A 16530-nucleotide genomic window follows, 5' to 3' on the forward strand; every position below is an offset into this window, starting at 1 on the left:
ACAATTTCTTGCAAAGTCTCACAACCAGGCCTTCATACCATGAATCACTCGTCATAAACAAGAATGATGAGGCTATGCATCAGCAGCATTTGACTGTTGCATTAACATAGAACTTTGCTGTCATTGCACTGTTTAGCAGACTTTACACGCATTGCATGTTATGACAAACTTTCTAATTTGGAAGAAACTTCAGGTTTTTCATTTTGGAGCCTAGACCTTAAGTACCTGCTATTTTACAAGATGCATAAACTCATTTGTTAAATCATATTTCATGGAAATTTGCTGAAGAATGTTATGAGTCTTATGAAGGCTATTACATTTTCTTGTATTCAGAGCACATCATGAAAATGGGCAAATGTGATTTGACCATCTATGTTTTTATACTACGTGCATATATTTTTGCTAGAAATTACTGTTGAATTCAGTATAGGCAAAAGTTACAAAATGTGCATTATTTTCTTATCAATCCAACAAAATAGCAAAAGAAAAACAATACTGCTAATTCAATACGTAAATCTCTACCACCATCTGGAGGAAAAACTGTGGTATGGCATTAAAAATGTGTACATTAAATTGAGGTAGTATCAACTTTATTACACTTCAAAGCAGATGATACCTATAGGCTAATGCCATCATGTAGCAGTGTTTGAAAAGGTAGCTCTAAGCCTCCATTTTCAGTAGTGCTGAACTTTCCCCAGAAATTATCACTTAATCCGATGAAGTGAGCTGTAGCTCACGAAAGCTTATGCTCAAATAAATTTGTTAAGTGTCTAAGGTGCCACAAGTACTCCTTTTTTCACTTAATGTTGTTTCTTATACTTATTCTTTGCTGAGAAGACTTAGTTCTTCAAAACTACTAATAAATGAAAGTGTTATGCAGTTTGAAATCTCAACACTTAAAATTAAATATTTGTACAATCCTATGTGCTAGGTATTCTGTTAAATTCACAAAGTAGGGTTTTATATGCCATTATTGCAGTTCAATAGCTCTAGCTCTGAAGGCTTTGGCATTCATGTGTGGTCAACAGGAATTTTTGCTTTGCTAAATCTGAAAAAATTGATCAATGAAACCAAGAGTAAAAACAGTATCCTACACAATATTGTTTCCTTGTGAAATTAAAGTGCACCCAATTTAATCACTGAAATTTGTAGGTCTACTATGTAGACTACCCAGTAAGATAACAACTGACAGATGAGAAAACACTATTTTTACAGTTTATTTAGAACAGCATTTCTCAAACTATGGGGCGGGCCTCCTAATGGAAGCACAAATGTGCGCTTTTTTTTTTGGGAGCTCTGGTGGTCAGCCCTGGGTAGCTGGGGCTCATGCAGAAGAGCCGTGCACACCCAGGAGGCAGGGATAAAGAGGACAGCTGGAGCCCCACCATCTGGGCTCAAGCGCTCCTTCCTCTCCCCCAACTCCACCGAGAGGCAGTCTGGGCTCCAGCTGTGAGCCCCGGGGTGGCAGCAGCGCAAAAGTAAGGGTGGCAATGGGACACCAAGTCTGCTGTTAAGTGATAACAAATATCACTTTTCACATTGCCACATGTACTTCTTTGTTGCTACTAGCTTGGTGCTGCCTTCAGAACTGGGTACCTGGCCAGCAGCTACTTCCGCTCTCTGCTCTACCTTCAGAGCGGGGTGGTGGTATACGTACTGGGGGGTACTCCAGGAAGGGGGGGGGGGCAATTAAATAAGTTTGAAAATCGCTGATTTAGAGCATCCAACAGCTGTATACAATTAAATCATTTCTCCTGTTTAGCAAATCACTAATATCTTCCTCAACATTGTGATACAGCATGGCCAGAGGGCAGCAGGAGAGAGGAGAGTGTTAGAAGGGAGCCTTATTCCCTGTAGAGGGAAGAAAGTTTGCCAGAGATTAATTAAAGCACCTGATAAAACCCCCCAGCTTCAATCAGAGAAGGGAAGGAGTTGAAGCAGAGTGGATTGGTGTTGGAGCAGAGAGCAGTTTGGAGGGAAGCAGAGGAGAGTTTGGAGAAGTGCTGTGGTGGGCTAAGAAGACCAAGACCCTAGGTAAAGGGACACCTGGTTTGTGCAGAGGGAGGGCAGGAAGCCCCACAAGCTGAAGGGCAGGAGAGGGAAGTAGCCCAGAAGAAGGAACCGCTAGTTCAAGCGGTTTACCATTATCCCTAGGGCTCCTGGGCTGGGACCCGGAGTAGAGGGTGGGCCCGGGTCCCTCCCTCTCCACTGCCCTCCTCTAGGACACTAGTGGGGCAGCTAATACCCCAGTTCAGGGGTGAGAAACTGTGCCCTGAACCCTCTCCAAGAAGAGAAAGCGCGAGACCCATCAAAGTAGTGCTGGCAATTTGCCACAACATGTATTTGTGCAGAGAATTTAAGGAAAACAATGAAGATCACAGCTACAGTACCTGAAATTATACTACTTTAATCTAACCAGGTCATGTCCAGGGCCTCCAGCCTTGATCAACTCCTCCCCCTCAGTGCCTCCTTCATGCCGCATAATAGCTGTTTGGCAACATGCAGGAGCTGCTGGGAGGGGAGGGGAGGGGAGGAAGAGCGGGGACAGGGGGCAGAAAGAGGCAGGGAAAAGAAAGGACAGGGCCTGAGTGCTAAGTGGGGGTTGAGCACCCCCAGGGAAAAAATTCTTAAATCAAAATTGGGAGTCCTCAGGTTGCTAAAGTTTGAGAACTGCTGCTCTCGACAATCCATCCTGAATGGATAGCCAAAGCTACCATCCTAATGAACTTTTAAGGTAACTTTTGCTGAGCCCTAGTGCCTTTGATTTCAACTGTGCATGTTTTAGAACTCATTGGGAAATTTTCAACTACATTTTTTTTTTGTTGGAAGATGCCAATTGGTTAAAACCAAAACTTTGAGAAGATTTCTCAGGTCCAGGAGGGAATTTCTAGTCAAAAAGCAAACAGCAAATATTCCAGTGGTTAGGGCACTCATCTGGGATATGGGAGACCCACGTTCAAGTCCCTGCTTTGAATCAGATAGAGCACTGGGCTATTGGCTAGTCTGTGCGTAATTTTTGTGAAAAGTTTCAGAAGGTCTGTTTCATCCCTGCATGGAATAAAACCAAAATGCTAAAATTTTGTGCAGAAGAGAATTCTTGTTTTCCAGAATCTAATGGTAATATCAAAAAAGCAGTGACAACTTTCTTCCAAGCCACACAGTTTTCTTACAGTTTAAAAATAAAAAAAAAAGTTAATCTCATCTATTGATCTGACCTTCTACTTCCCGTATTTATATCACTGAAAATAATTCATAATACAACTCCAAAATATATAGTTCATAGGAACAAGTCAAGTTCCTTCTTTTAAAACAAAACAAAAAAACCTGAAGTTTTGTAAAAAAAAGTTAAGTTACATTCTCAAGTGGCCCATTACCATGGTTATCTGGTGAATTCCTCAGATATTGGATTCAGTTTTTCAGATCACCTTAGACGTATTGTGGAATTAGTCTACTAGAAATTCAGATCTAAAGAGAAGATTGTTAGTTTTAAACTGGAGATGAAGTCCACATAACTCGCCTAAGAAGAGGCATGCAATCAGTGACCTTGAAGTATTAGTCTGCACCTATCGTTCTCCTAAGCAGCAGTACCACCAAAATTTAGTACTAGAAATTTCAAACAGGCACTCAAAGATAGACCTAGAACTGGAGGAAGATTTGATATCAGGTAGGTCTGTATCTGAGTGGAGCCAAGTTTGTGTCTTTATATTAGGGCTGTCAATCAGTTAATTCACATGATTAATCACGATTAATTTTTGAGTTAATCGTACTATTAAACAATGGAATACCAATTGAAATATAAATATTTTGGATAGTTTTCTACATTTTTATATACATTGTATTCTGTGTTGTAACTGAAATCAAAGTATATTTTTATTAAAAATATTTGCACTGTAAAAATGGCAAACAATAGTATTTTTCAATTCACCTCATACAAGTACAACTTACAAATGTAACAAATTTACACAACTGTACTCAAACAAAACCATGTAAAAACTTCAGAGCCTACAAGTCCACTCAATCCTACTTCTTGTTCAGCTAATTGCTAAGACAAACAAGTTCGTCTACATTTATAGGAGATAATGCTGCCTTCTTATTTACAATGCCACCAGAAAGGTATTTACTTGCAAGATGTACTAAAGATTCATATGCCCCTTCATGCTTTGGCCACCATTCCAGAGGACATGCTTCCTTGCTGATGTGTTAATTAAATTTGTGATTGAACTCCTTGAGGGAGAATTGTATTAACCCGGCTCTGTTTTACCTGCATTCTTCCATATATTTCATATTATAACAGTCTCAGATGATGACCCAGCATATGCGCATTTTAAGAAGACTTTCACTGCAGATTTGACAAAACACAAAGAAGGTACCAACGTAAGATTTCTAAAGACAGCTACACCACTCGACCCACAGTTTAAGAATCTGAAGTGCCTTCCAAAATCTGAGAGGGAAGAGGTGTGGAGCATGCTTTCAGAAGTCTTAAAAAACCAACACTCCGATGCGGAAACTACATAACCCAAACCACCAAAAAAGAAAAATCAGCTTTCTGCTGGTGGCATCTGACTCAAGTAATGAAAATGAACATGCATCCACCTGCACTGCTTTGGATTGTTATCAAGCAGAACCAGTCATCAGCATGGATGCATGTCCCCTGGAATGGTGGTTGAAACATGAAGGGACATGAATCTTTAGTGCATCTGGCACGTAAATATCTTGCGACACCAGCTACAACAGCGCCATGTGAATGCCTGTTCTCACTTTCAAGTGACACTGTAAACAAGAAGAGGGCACCATTATCTCCTGTAAACGTAAACAAACTGGTTTGTCTGAGCGATTGGCTGAACAAAAATAGGACTACGTGGACTTGCAGACTCAAACTTTACATTGTTTTATTTTTGAACGCAGTATTTTTTGGTACGCCGATCTAGATTTACAAGTTCAACTTTCATGATAGAGATTGCACTACAGTACTTGTATTAGGTGAATTGAAAGATACTATTTTTTTTTTTTTTTTTACAGTGCAAATACTTGTAAACAAAAATATAAAGTGAGCACTGTACACTTTGTATTCTGTGTTTTAATTGAAATATTTGAAAATGAAGAAAACATCCAAAAATATTTAAAGTAAGTGGTATTATTGTTTATTCATGCAATTAATCATGATTAATTTTTTTAATCTCTTGGCAGCCCTACTTTATTTTCCATCTACGGGTTTTGGTAACTGTTAGCCCAGAGTATTTATTAAAGATCCACCTGGAGGGCTTTTCCCTAAAGGACACTGAATAGTTTCCAGTTAGTTGAAGAACTTTATATTAAAAAACCAAACACTAAATGACTCGAGCTCCTGTTACAGAGAATTAATAGGCCAAAATGCAAGGATATGCAGTAAAGATATTTCCTCATATTCCTTTTTATTCCCTCAGGAATCAAAACCTATCACTGTTTTTCTAGAGAAAATATAATTCCTGACCCTGATAGAAAGACACACCCAAGAAAGCAAACTACAGATCAACCTTGACACTGGACCAGGAACAGACAGTAATGACAAAAACGCACAAAGTATGTAACCCGACCTGGGTGAGCCATACCCTTCTCCCACAAAAGGTATCCAAGAAGTCTGTCTTTTTTTTATTTTATTAAACACAAGTAGCCATATTTGTATAGCTTATCAAAACAAAGTATCACTGGATAGAACTGATAAGGAAAGCCCTAAGGAGTCAGATATATCTTTTATACAGAAAAGCCAGAAAGCACAGACTACCTATTTGAATACTTTACCAGACTAAAGTTCTTATGTGGTATTCTGCATCAAGTTTATTTCTCAAGCTAAACCATCCGATATTTCTCATTTAGAGAAGCAGTATTATTGTTTTGAGGGGAACAAGAAGTTTATAAACTATGGCAAGAGGAAAGGAGTTCCCTTTCTTGGTGAGGACCTGAAGTTTTTTTTAACTAAACGTTGATTGCCGCTTTTGTAGCAGTACTATCAGTACAAGCCACAACACAGATAGCTTTCTGATAAATCAGATTAATTCTATGACTGCATCTTGAAATTACCCAAAAGTGGCATTTTGATTCTCTCTGGCATCTTCATTGTAAAACAGGCCTCTTCTTGCAAAACATTAGTGAATGTTTGTACGTTAGTATGTAGATAGTGACTTTCACATTTTGAAATATTGTTGCTTTGAGTCATTAGGTTCCACTTTAATGCAAAGTGCGATTATACATTTACCAGGTATATTTGTACTAGTGTCATTGCCCAGGAGAAAGACTTACAAGTCAATGAAAATTTAGTACAATTCATTGCAACATATCTTCCAGAGTATTCTCTCCCTCAAAAGAAGAAATTCAGTCTTAAAATTAGATTTTTTAATACTGGTCTTTTTAAAAGTGACCACACACACTTTGCCCAGACCACAGAAAACAAATCTGAGTTTCACTATTCTTTCATGTGTTTAGTCTTTAATATGTATTAATCCTTAAAATGTATTAAACTACTGAACATATTCTCCTCCCAACACATGATCATTTCATAGAGTCATATCGTAGAATCATAGGACGGGAAGGGACCTAGAGAGGCCTTCTAGTTCAGTCCCCTGCACTCACGGGGGGGCTAAGTATTATCTAAACTATCCCTGACAGGTGTTTGTTTCTTTGGTTTTGAATAGTGAGTTCAACACAATGCTATGATAGTTATTTTCAGTAAAACTTTGTGCTAGATAACATTATCCACCATTGCAATAAATAAATAATTTATAAAGGACAGATTGCAGAGATGGGTCCAACACTTTCTATAAAAAATTAGATTTTAAAAGCAACAGAAACCACATTTTAAAATAAGTTTAGATGTTGATCTAATATGGTTTTCTTGCTTTCATTTTGTTTAGGCTCATCACCCTTGTACTCCATTATATTCATTTAGTGAAGTAGGTACAGTCCTCAGGCAGTGTCTAAACAGTGAATGGTCTTGCATACCATAGGTATTACAATATAAAAACAAAACTGCAGTGAGTTATGTACAGTAGGAAAACGTCACATTACCTTAATTGTAAGAAACCTTGACATACCATGCTAAAAAAGTGACAAGAGTAGGGCCAAAAAAAAAAAAAAAAGATCTCTAAGGAACTCATTAATGTCTAACCTATGAATGTGTATTAACAATAGTCCACATTGTGGATTATAGGTCCATACGCCAAAACTCATTAGTCAAGTTTTAAGCACTGTGTCATTGGGACTGTGACGGGAACGATAAGCCCATATGCAGAAGCCCCCAAGATTGCATTTTAACAAGCAAACTGAAATTTTAGTTTACAAAAAGGGAAAAAGCCTACAAAAGCTTTGACTGTAGACAGAACTAAGGTTCATCTCAGCATGATTTTTCAGTTTAGTTATAGCCCCCTGAAAATTAGCTTATAATACAAGATTTTAATTAGAAGGTATCAACACATGATCCAGTCACCGCAGAAAATCCTATTTTTAGAAGCTGTTTTAAAAATACTCACTGTAATATCCATATAGTACTGTGTCCTCAATTTGTCTTGTGACATTAGTATCAGCCCACTCCTAGGAAGAATGAAGGGGGAAAATTATGTAACACTTATTTCACAAAAGCAACACTTTCAATCCATATAACTCATTTTCGAAATCCTAAATATTTTGCTATTGTCAACTGTATAAACTGGGAAGCATGAGATTTTGTTCTTGGTGGCTTACAGGAATTCAATCAGTTGAATTCTTATAGCTCTGGAAGAAGAATTTGAACAGACTCAGACTTACAATTCTGAATACAAAAAGCATGGGCATGGTAAAAAGGCTGTGCAGTTACCATTCTGCATTACTGAGGCATTTATACAGGCCCCTAGTTATTAATATTTGCTTTGATCATTGAGTTACATAATATTCTTGCATCTAAATACCACAACTAATAGACACCACAGAACAACTCGACTCAATTAAACAAAATCAATATAAAAAGATAATGATTGAAAGCTTGATATCAAAAAGCATTTTCATTATATATCTGTCACGTATGTACCATAGAACACTTTTATAGTCATATTTATATGGTAATGAGTCATTTTGCAGGAAATACATATAAACAGAGACTGACCAACTGTACTGGCTACTTAACCTCCAATTTAAAAGGCAAATGGGAGAGTGGGGTTTATTATTTTTGTTGCATGTTCAGAAAAATATGTCCAAATATGTGGTAAGTCCTCTACATTTTAAAAACTTTCAAAATAAGATGCTGAATGTAGAAACTAGGTATCAGAACTGACTCAAAACCTGCTTAAGAAGCCCCAGTATGTTGACCATGTAGGCGGGGTAGGCTAACTTCTCACATTCCAGCTTGGTCTACCCTACACAGCTTACATAGCCCTAGTTATGTCAGTGTACACATTACAATCTTGTCCCACTGATGTAAGTGCCTTTCCACACCGACATAAGTGCCTCTCATGAAGTGTAGTTAGGGTGAGGAGGTGTCTATTGACACTGCCTTACTTACCCTGGCTGTTGGCAATCTTGTCAATTTCACAGCTCCATGCTGGAGCCGTGAAATTGACAAGAAATCCAGGCAACTAAAGCACAGTTGCTCCAGATTCCCCACTCCTAGCTGGGCTGCTGTCTGGAGACTCCCTGCTCAGGGAGCCAAGAAACCTGGGTGGCAGCTACCCCTGCACCTCCAGCTAGGAGCAGGGAGGTGAGAAGCCTGGGGAGCAGCTGGACTCCCAACAGGGAGCTGTGTGGACCTGAGAGCCCCCACACTGCCCCTCTTCAGTCAGTGGAAGCACTCCTGGCGAGGACATGCACCACAGACAGAAGGAAGATAGTACGGACATCAGCCACCACAATAATTACTGTGGGGGCTATAAGTTAACCAAACATTATGTTGACTTAGGGCTTAGTGTAGACATCCCTTAGACTCTTCCCTCACTCCTAAACATATGCATATGACCACCGCCTAACTGTGCATGTTACCGATAGTATTTCCTACTCAAGAAAGGCTAAGATACATTTAGAGATCCATGCCAGTGGCTAAGGCCTGGACTACACAGGTTTTATATCTGTATAAATATTTGTTAGGGGTTGTGATTTTTTTCCATCACAATAGTTATACAGGCAGAACACCTAGTGTGGATCCAGTTATGACTATAATGATGCCTTTTATTAACAGCTTTATTCCTCTTTCCATAAGGAATAATATGTACTGGTATAAACACATTTATACCCATAAAACTACATCCACACTAGGGATTATACTGCTTTAACTACTACTAGTATAGTCAAAGTGGTACACCTTTTGTGTTTAGGCAAGCCCTAAGAAGATAGACCTAAGATGTCACCCACACATCTGGGAATAAAGATCAAGTTCATCAACCCCTGCACAAAACAATCAATGTTCCAAAATTTGAGTTTCAGTTAGGCTTGTTTATTAAATTTCAGTTTTCCTCAGTAAGGTTTTATCATTTACAGAGACGTTACTCATGTTATAGGTTAGTGTTTATAAAAAAAAAAAAGTCATTAAGATAGAGAGACTAATACACAGACTAAGCAACGATAGTCCCGACACCTATTTGTCAAATAGAAGCGTCTATCCCACATTGCATACCTCTTATAAATCTTAAGGTTCACAGTAAGTAAAAACAAACTTTACATTAAGTTCATTATCTCACAGTCATAACCAAGTTTGGGGAAGGATCCAATTACCACATGCCAGCCAATGACCCTTTATACTCTTACCCATTCTCCTCCCCAGATGCCAGAGAATAAGAACCTTTCACACATGCCAAAAAGCTTAACAGATATGGTTTCTGGCAGATCAAATAAGGAGAGCACATTCCTGAGTTAAGTGCTTCTCATGGAGGTAATAAAATGGGGAGTTTAGTGTGGAAAAAATCCTAACGTGCCCAACCAATGCTAGAGTAGCAATTTCTAAGCATCATGGCAGAGCTAAGATTTTTGGGACTGATTATATAAAGAGAATAAGAAAGTACTTAATTTTGACAGAAAAGTTCTCATGCAGAGTTTGCTTTTTTTAAATAGCAAGTATTAAAAATGAATGCACTCCTTTTAATTAATTATGTGTTCTTATGGGAAATGAAGAGTTTAAGTTAAACATTTGGTACAGTGAAGCACTTCTTTGCTCTCATGAAAGTCTTAAAAGATGATATGAAAAGGTCTTGTCAAAAGTAATGCAAACATATGTCAAAAGAAAATATGAAATAAGGTCACAATAGCCAGCACCAGATCAGCCTGCAATTTTAGCCATCAGTTAACGGTATTCAAAAATCCTGAAGGAGAGGTAACCAGGAATTAAGATGACCAGCAACAGAATAATATGACACTGTTAGAAAGATATTCCAGTTTGGCATCTACGTTCTACCAGATAATCTCCATATGTAATAGCTGAGTTCTCTGCTAAACGAGAGCAACAGGGAGGATAGCAGCAACTTGAGGTGTACCAATAACAGCAGGAGGCAATAAAAAGTTTGCTTTCTCAATTTTTAATTGTTTTTAAAATGCAAGTTACGTACAGGAACAAAGGTATATTCTATAGGGAAGATTACATGTACAGTACAATGCAAGTTATTAGTAATTAAAAATTGTGTATTTCCATTTCCTTTAAAATCCCATTGTCCTGTGATAAAGTAATACAATTTACCAGTCCCTCTTCTGTTTACAAAGAATTCTTTTTCTTCACAAAAACAAAGCAGCTAAAAGTTATATTTGGATTTTAAGAAATTGTCAGTCATTTAACATTCCTTTCACCCAGCTACTTATCCCATTGTCTATCAATGCCAGAATCTCTTAACTTTCAAGACACAGTGAAAAGAACCATTTCCACTCCCATTGGCTTCTATGGCAAAACAGGCAGCAACTTCAAACCAAAGCAGGTTGAGGCTATAAAGGCTTTTCTTTTAGAGGATGGTGCAAATCTAGTTTTGGTATAGTTAACGTGTTTGGGGTGGGGGTAATGCATATCTGACAATCAAACTAAATGTATTTTTATAAACATAAAAAGCTTTTTATTTTTGGAATGCAGATGGTTTGGGATCAAGGGATATTGAACTAAATCCATATCCACAATACCTATTTCCTCAAACTACCAAAATTGCAAAGGAGTATTATAAAGACAAGGGTGTTGGACATAGAAAAATACCAACTAGTTTTTCTAAACCAAAAATTATGGAAAACTGAGGACATGACATGGGATAGCTTATGAGCTACTAATTCCAGGGAAAAAAGCCTGTTTTACAATAAAATGATCTTAAAGAGCGACACTGGGGTCAGAAACACCTTCAACTGGTTTAAGTTTTATTCCAGAATTACTTGCATTTTGATTATATGAAAATCAGATTTTCATATAATCAAACCATAATTTCAGATGCTATAACTGTATTAAGGCCACATTTTTACACGTTTTGTTCTAGACTTTTGAAGATGAATAGTTAGTTAGAAATAGGATGATGGGTAGCGAGGCAAGGAGAATCGAAGGAAGCATTTTCCCTTCTCAAGATAAGGGCTACAAGAACATGTCTGAAGGAAGAAGCAAAGCAGAAGAAAACTGTTTTGTCTATTCTTTATTAGAATCCATATGCACAAAGGTGGAAGATTTTTCACACTGGGAGAACCTTAACTGAAAATTTTCATGTCCTTTTAAATTCTCAACAGTATACATTCTTTGTGCGGATAAGTTACCTGATTCACTAAAGAAACAGTAGCATGGATGCAAGTTGTCCACCCTGTAAATGTGTAAAGCATCTGACTTAACCTTTGAAGTGATTAAACATAACACTCATATGAATGCATGCAAGAGCATGTGTTCTTTGAGATTAAAAATAAATGGTAGACAAATATGGCAAGCAGTGTACAAAAGCAAACTTTGTAGCCGGGGGAAATTATTTAAGTCATAATATAAACTGGCACTTTAAATCACTAAATCAGCAAGCAGGAGACCATGATTTAAATAACTGATTTTAACCATGTTTTTATTCGTATCATTTGGTTATTTTCCTAAGAACTGGTTGATAACCATTAAAACATGTTGATTTCCTAAATGTGTGAGGCTGTAGTGCCATAAGGAAGACGTTTCTTACATCAAGAGGAGTTTCTGTTGAGGTAGTTAATTCATCTCTTAGAGAGGCCATAGCTAGGTCAACAGAAGAATTCTTCCATCAACCTAACCACGTTTATACCAAGGGTTAGTTCAAACTAACGACAATGCTCACGGAGCAAAGTTTTTCACAGCCCTGAGAGAGGTAACAAAGTCGATCTAATTTTTAAGTGTAGAGCAGGACTTTGACTGAGAGCTCATTCATACATATACATATTGTTCTGTTCTTTGGGTATATTTATAATATTATACAAAAATATAAATTTTATAGTATGAACTACAGAAAATATTTAGGAGTCTCTCCTCATTTCTATTTTTGCAGTGTTAAATGAATAAACCCTCCAGCACCTAAACAAGACTATTCTCGTGTATGTTATAAAAGTTGGTAATATTAATATTTTAATGAGAATAGCAGGTTTACATTACAAAGTTATGAGGATGGAATCTATTTTAGAAGTAAATGACATTAGTTTGCAATGCTAGTGTTCTTCTTCCAAGATAAAAATTCCAGCAATGTAATAAGACACTAAAATATGATTTAGTTTGATAACTCAGAATGAAGAGATAACAAAAAGGGAGAGGGAAGACATATGGTAAAGCAATTTTGGCAACATATATTTTACTGAATGCCAATATCTAAGTAGTTCATACCTTAAATGTGCCATTTTGATTTTTCATATATGAAACCAGAAAAATGTCCACTGGCAGAAGTGCTGATGTGATAAGTGCAATTGCCAGTGCAAAAATAGCTGTTATGGTAGAAATTACTTCACTTTCTCGTCGACTCTGGTACTTGCGCACATAAACCCAGGAGAAAGCCAGAATAGCCTGAAATAAAAAAGAAAAGATAGATACCATAACACAGCACAAGAATATCAGAAATATCACTCAAGTTAAACTGTATTTCTATTCTATACAGATACTTAAACTGCTCTCATCACCATGATATCAGAGCATCTTCTGGCTGTGCGCTAAACATGACTAACATCTGCTAGGGGTAAGATTACCACCTTTGAAATGCAAAAAATACATCACATACCCCACAAGACAAGCCCGATGCAACCCCAAGCACAAAGCAACTCAACAGCCCCCCTTCAACAGCCACTTATAGCATTTAGAGAGAAAACACATAAGAAAGATTGATAACATCACACGCCTCACTCTTGCATGGCTCAAACCCTGCCTCTCTCCCTCACACACACAGTGGGCAAACAGCTGCTGGATTTTCAATAGCTTTGATCTATTATGACTTAAACTGCACAAGTGGGAACACTGCAGCATCTTTAGCTGGACAGAAAAACTTTTAACATTAGATATCCCAGTGTACCTTGATAATAATGCTAATCTTTAGACCCACGCAAAAAAAAAACCCTTGCAGATTAAATTATTTTTCTGGCAACTGACAAATCCATAAAAATACCAGCCAGACCAGTCATATGCTAGCCATATGGTAGCCCACACCATGGGTAGTTTGTTCTCTCTCTGCCAAAAGAGGATAGCCCACTACAGCTGCTACCATTTGCTGCATTAGTTCAAGTGGCAAAGGCCTGTACTGGGGATCTAAAAACCCAAATCCTGCCGATGACCCAAACTGATGGCCACTATGGCTCCAGTTTCTCTCTCTCTTTTTCTTTTTTAAAGATATGAAATTACATCCAGGAGGACCAGCAATAAGACTGCAAAGTCAGGCATTTGGAAGTTAGGACTTGCGGGAATCAGGGCTGCTGTGAAACCTCAGTTCAGTGCTTTAGGGTACAGTCTGCAATTACGTGACTATATGCGGCTTTACCACAGGACCCCTGCACAGCCTGTCTCTGCTAGCTACCCCCAGAGGAGCCAGACACCCCATGGACGGGTGTGCGGGAGTATAGCCGGTAGCTCCAGACCCCAGGGAGAAGGCGATGGGCGGAGAGCTCTGTAACCCGCCCCAGCAGGGGAGGAAGCGTGAGGGCCAGTCAGTTAACCCCAGAGGGAGCAAGGAGGGAAAGGCCCACGGGAGCCCGTTACCCCGGACACTAGGGGGCGTGGTTGAGAAGCACGTGCGGCCAGGGTCCATAAGAGGGGATGGGGTGGGGAGCGCTCGTTACCCCAGGCACCAAGCACCCGGGGAGGGGGCACCGTGTGGTAACCCGTTACCCCCAAGGACTATAGTGGAGCCAAGAGCCTGCGGCCTCACAGAGCCTAGGGCGGCCAGTCCAGGAAAGGGGAAGAAGCTCCAGCGGAGCCGCGCCGCCCCCTCCTACCAGCAGCGAGAGGCCGAAAAGGCACCAGCCCATGAGCAGCTCCGAAGAGGCCGCCACCATCTTCACTTCCGGCATCAGCGGCAGCGTCACCCCCTTGCCCGGGGAGGAGCTATTTAAAGGGGCGGGGCCTGCTTGGTTACTATGGAAACCGCTAAACAACCTCACGGCGCACAAACGTAGCGCTCCTAGCGGTGGGAGTTGTTCGTCGCTAAGCCAGCAGCCAATGGAGAGAGGGCGGCGCTCCGGCCGCGCGCTCTTCGGCTGGGGGAGGTGGAAGGTATCGTGTCTTTGGCTGATCCCCGCCGCCCAGCGACCCCCCGTCCCCGTCAGCGGGTTTGGTTCAATTCAGACTGAAGCCACTTGTTTCTGAAATTTTTCATTTGTCAACGCTGACGGAATGTCATGAGAAATTTCAGGCTGGATGAACTGGGCGTTTTCCAATGAAACTGGCTTTCAGCGGGGCAAAACCCAAACCACACCAAGCCTGCGACCCTCCCGAAAGAATCCACGCCTGTCTGCTCACAATATACCTCCCTCCTCGGGCTACCTTCTCCTGGGGCTGGGGCTCACTTATGCACGGCCTAGGTAGGCGTGATTTTGTGCTGTTGTATGGGAAGGTTTGGACACAGATTTCAAGAGGCGACTTCGAGGTAGGGGTGAGAGTTGCCACCGTCACCCTAACAGCCCCTTTAGACAAACTAGCAAAGGGCACATACACTGCTGTCAGAATACCTAGCCAAACGCTGTCTTATAAGATATCATAAAAATTGAAAACTAGTCATGAATATCCTTGGGTAGGGTACGTGGGGGTTGTGTATGAAGAATTATGGATGTGTGCGAGAAATATGTTTTGGAGGCAGTGGAATCACAAATATGCGCTCAACAAAAGAATGTTCTTTTACCTGTGTCTCACATGCAGACTGAGCAAAGTGAGCCCAGAGACAATGGAAGTTCATTTATATCTTCCAACCAGAGAAGCAAATTTCTCCTGAAGGTATTCTGCATCAAAAAATAAAAATTCTGCAAACAATATTTTAAAATTCTGCAAATTTTATTTGTCAGATAAATGTGGGGGCCCCAGCATGGCAGTGGGGAGCACAGGCCACTGGCTGCACAGAGATGGGAGATCACTGTGCAGCTACCCCCGCGGGACACGAACTCAGCAGTGAGGCTGCACCCAACCCTGACAGAGCTCAGGGTCTGGGCCTGCCCCAGAAAAACCCCAGGGTCCTGCCCCTCAGTGCCAGGTGTGGGCAGGCAGGCTCAGCAAGGCAGGATCCAAGTGTGGAGGGGCTTATTGTGAGGGGATCCAGGTGTGGGTTGAGAGGGTTCTATGTGCGGTAATCTGCGTGCAGACAGCTCAGTGGAAGATCCAGGTGCAGGGGGAGTCTGGATGCACAGGGTTTTGTTGGGGGGTTCTGAGTGCAACTGTAATGGGACTCTGCAGGAGGGTCCAGGTGAAGGTGGTTGGGGCTCAGCGGGGGGAGGGGTTGTTTGGATGGGGGGAGGCTCAGCAGGGGCTCCAGATGCTGGGGAAGTGGGGCTCAGTGGGGTGGGGATCCAGGTGCAGCTGGTTGGGGCTCGGTGGGGTGGGGATCTGGGTGCAGGTGGCTTGTTGAGGTGGTCCAGGCATAGGGGAATGGGGCTCATCAGGGAGGGGGGGCTCTGAGTGCAGGGGGGTGAGGTTCAGTGGGAGGGTCTGAATATGAGGGGGTCTGGATGCATGGGGGTTGGGCAGATCGGGGAGCAGCTCCCTATATAGGGATCCCTCCTCCTGCAGCTGAGTGATGCGTGCAGGAAGTGGGTGTGGGGAGTTTGCAGAGCTTCCTGCAGCTGGGGAAGAAATCTAGGAGTATACAGCCCCGGATCCCATGCAACGGAAATGAAAGTCCCGTCCTCCCTAGCCCAGCCGGGACTAGGATCTGAGCCTGGTGCAGGATAGGAGCCACCAGTCAGGTCTTCCCCAGTACCACCTCCTGCCCCACAGTGATTTACCTCTCTGTTGGCTGCCCTGGGCACCCGAAACATACTGCTGGGAAGGGTCGCATGACTGCTCTTGTGGCTTTCCTTTGCGTCCCCATCAGAAAGTCATTTTTCTGCAGGGAAGCAAAGAAATCTGCTGGGGTCATAAATTCTGCATATGCACAGGGCATAGAATTCCACCAGGAGTAG

At 40.8% G+C, this 16530-nt stretch overlaps 1 protein-coding gene across 6 annotated transcripts in view; it reads right to left on the reverse strand.

The window, feature by feature from the left end:
- LMBRD1 (LMBR1 domain containing 1) overlaps nucleotides 1-14463 on the reverse strand; it is a 235113-nt gene extending 220650 nt beyond the window's left edge. For all 6 annotated transcript variants that reach the window (XM_043542453.1, XM_037894279.1, XM_037894280.1 and 3 more), the window contains exons 1-3: nucleotides 14359-14463; nucleotides 12767-12943; nucleotides 7503-7563 (exon numbers count right to left, since the gene is read on the reverse strand). In XM_043542453.1, coding sequence (XP_043398388.1) covers nucleotides 7503-7563; nucleotides 12767-12943; nucleotides 14359-14433 — 313 coding nt within the window. In that variant the 5' untranslated portion in view covers nucleotides 14434-14463. The remainder of the gene's footprint in view (nucleotides 1-7502; nucleotides 7564-12766; nucleotides 12944-14358) is intronic.
- Between the last annotated feature and the right edge of the window lie 2067 nt (nucleotides 14464-16530).

This window comes from Chelonia mydas, chromosome 3 (assembly GCF_015237465.2).
Source record: "Chelonia mydas isolate rCheMyd1 chromosome 3, rCheMyd1.pri.v2, whole genome shotgun sequence".
In the NCBI taxonomy this organism is placed as follows: domain Eukaryota; kingdom Metazoa; phylum Chordata; order Testudines; family Cheloniidae; genus Chelonia; species Chelonia mydas.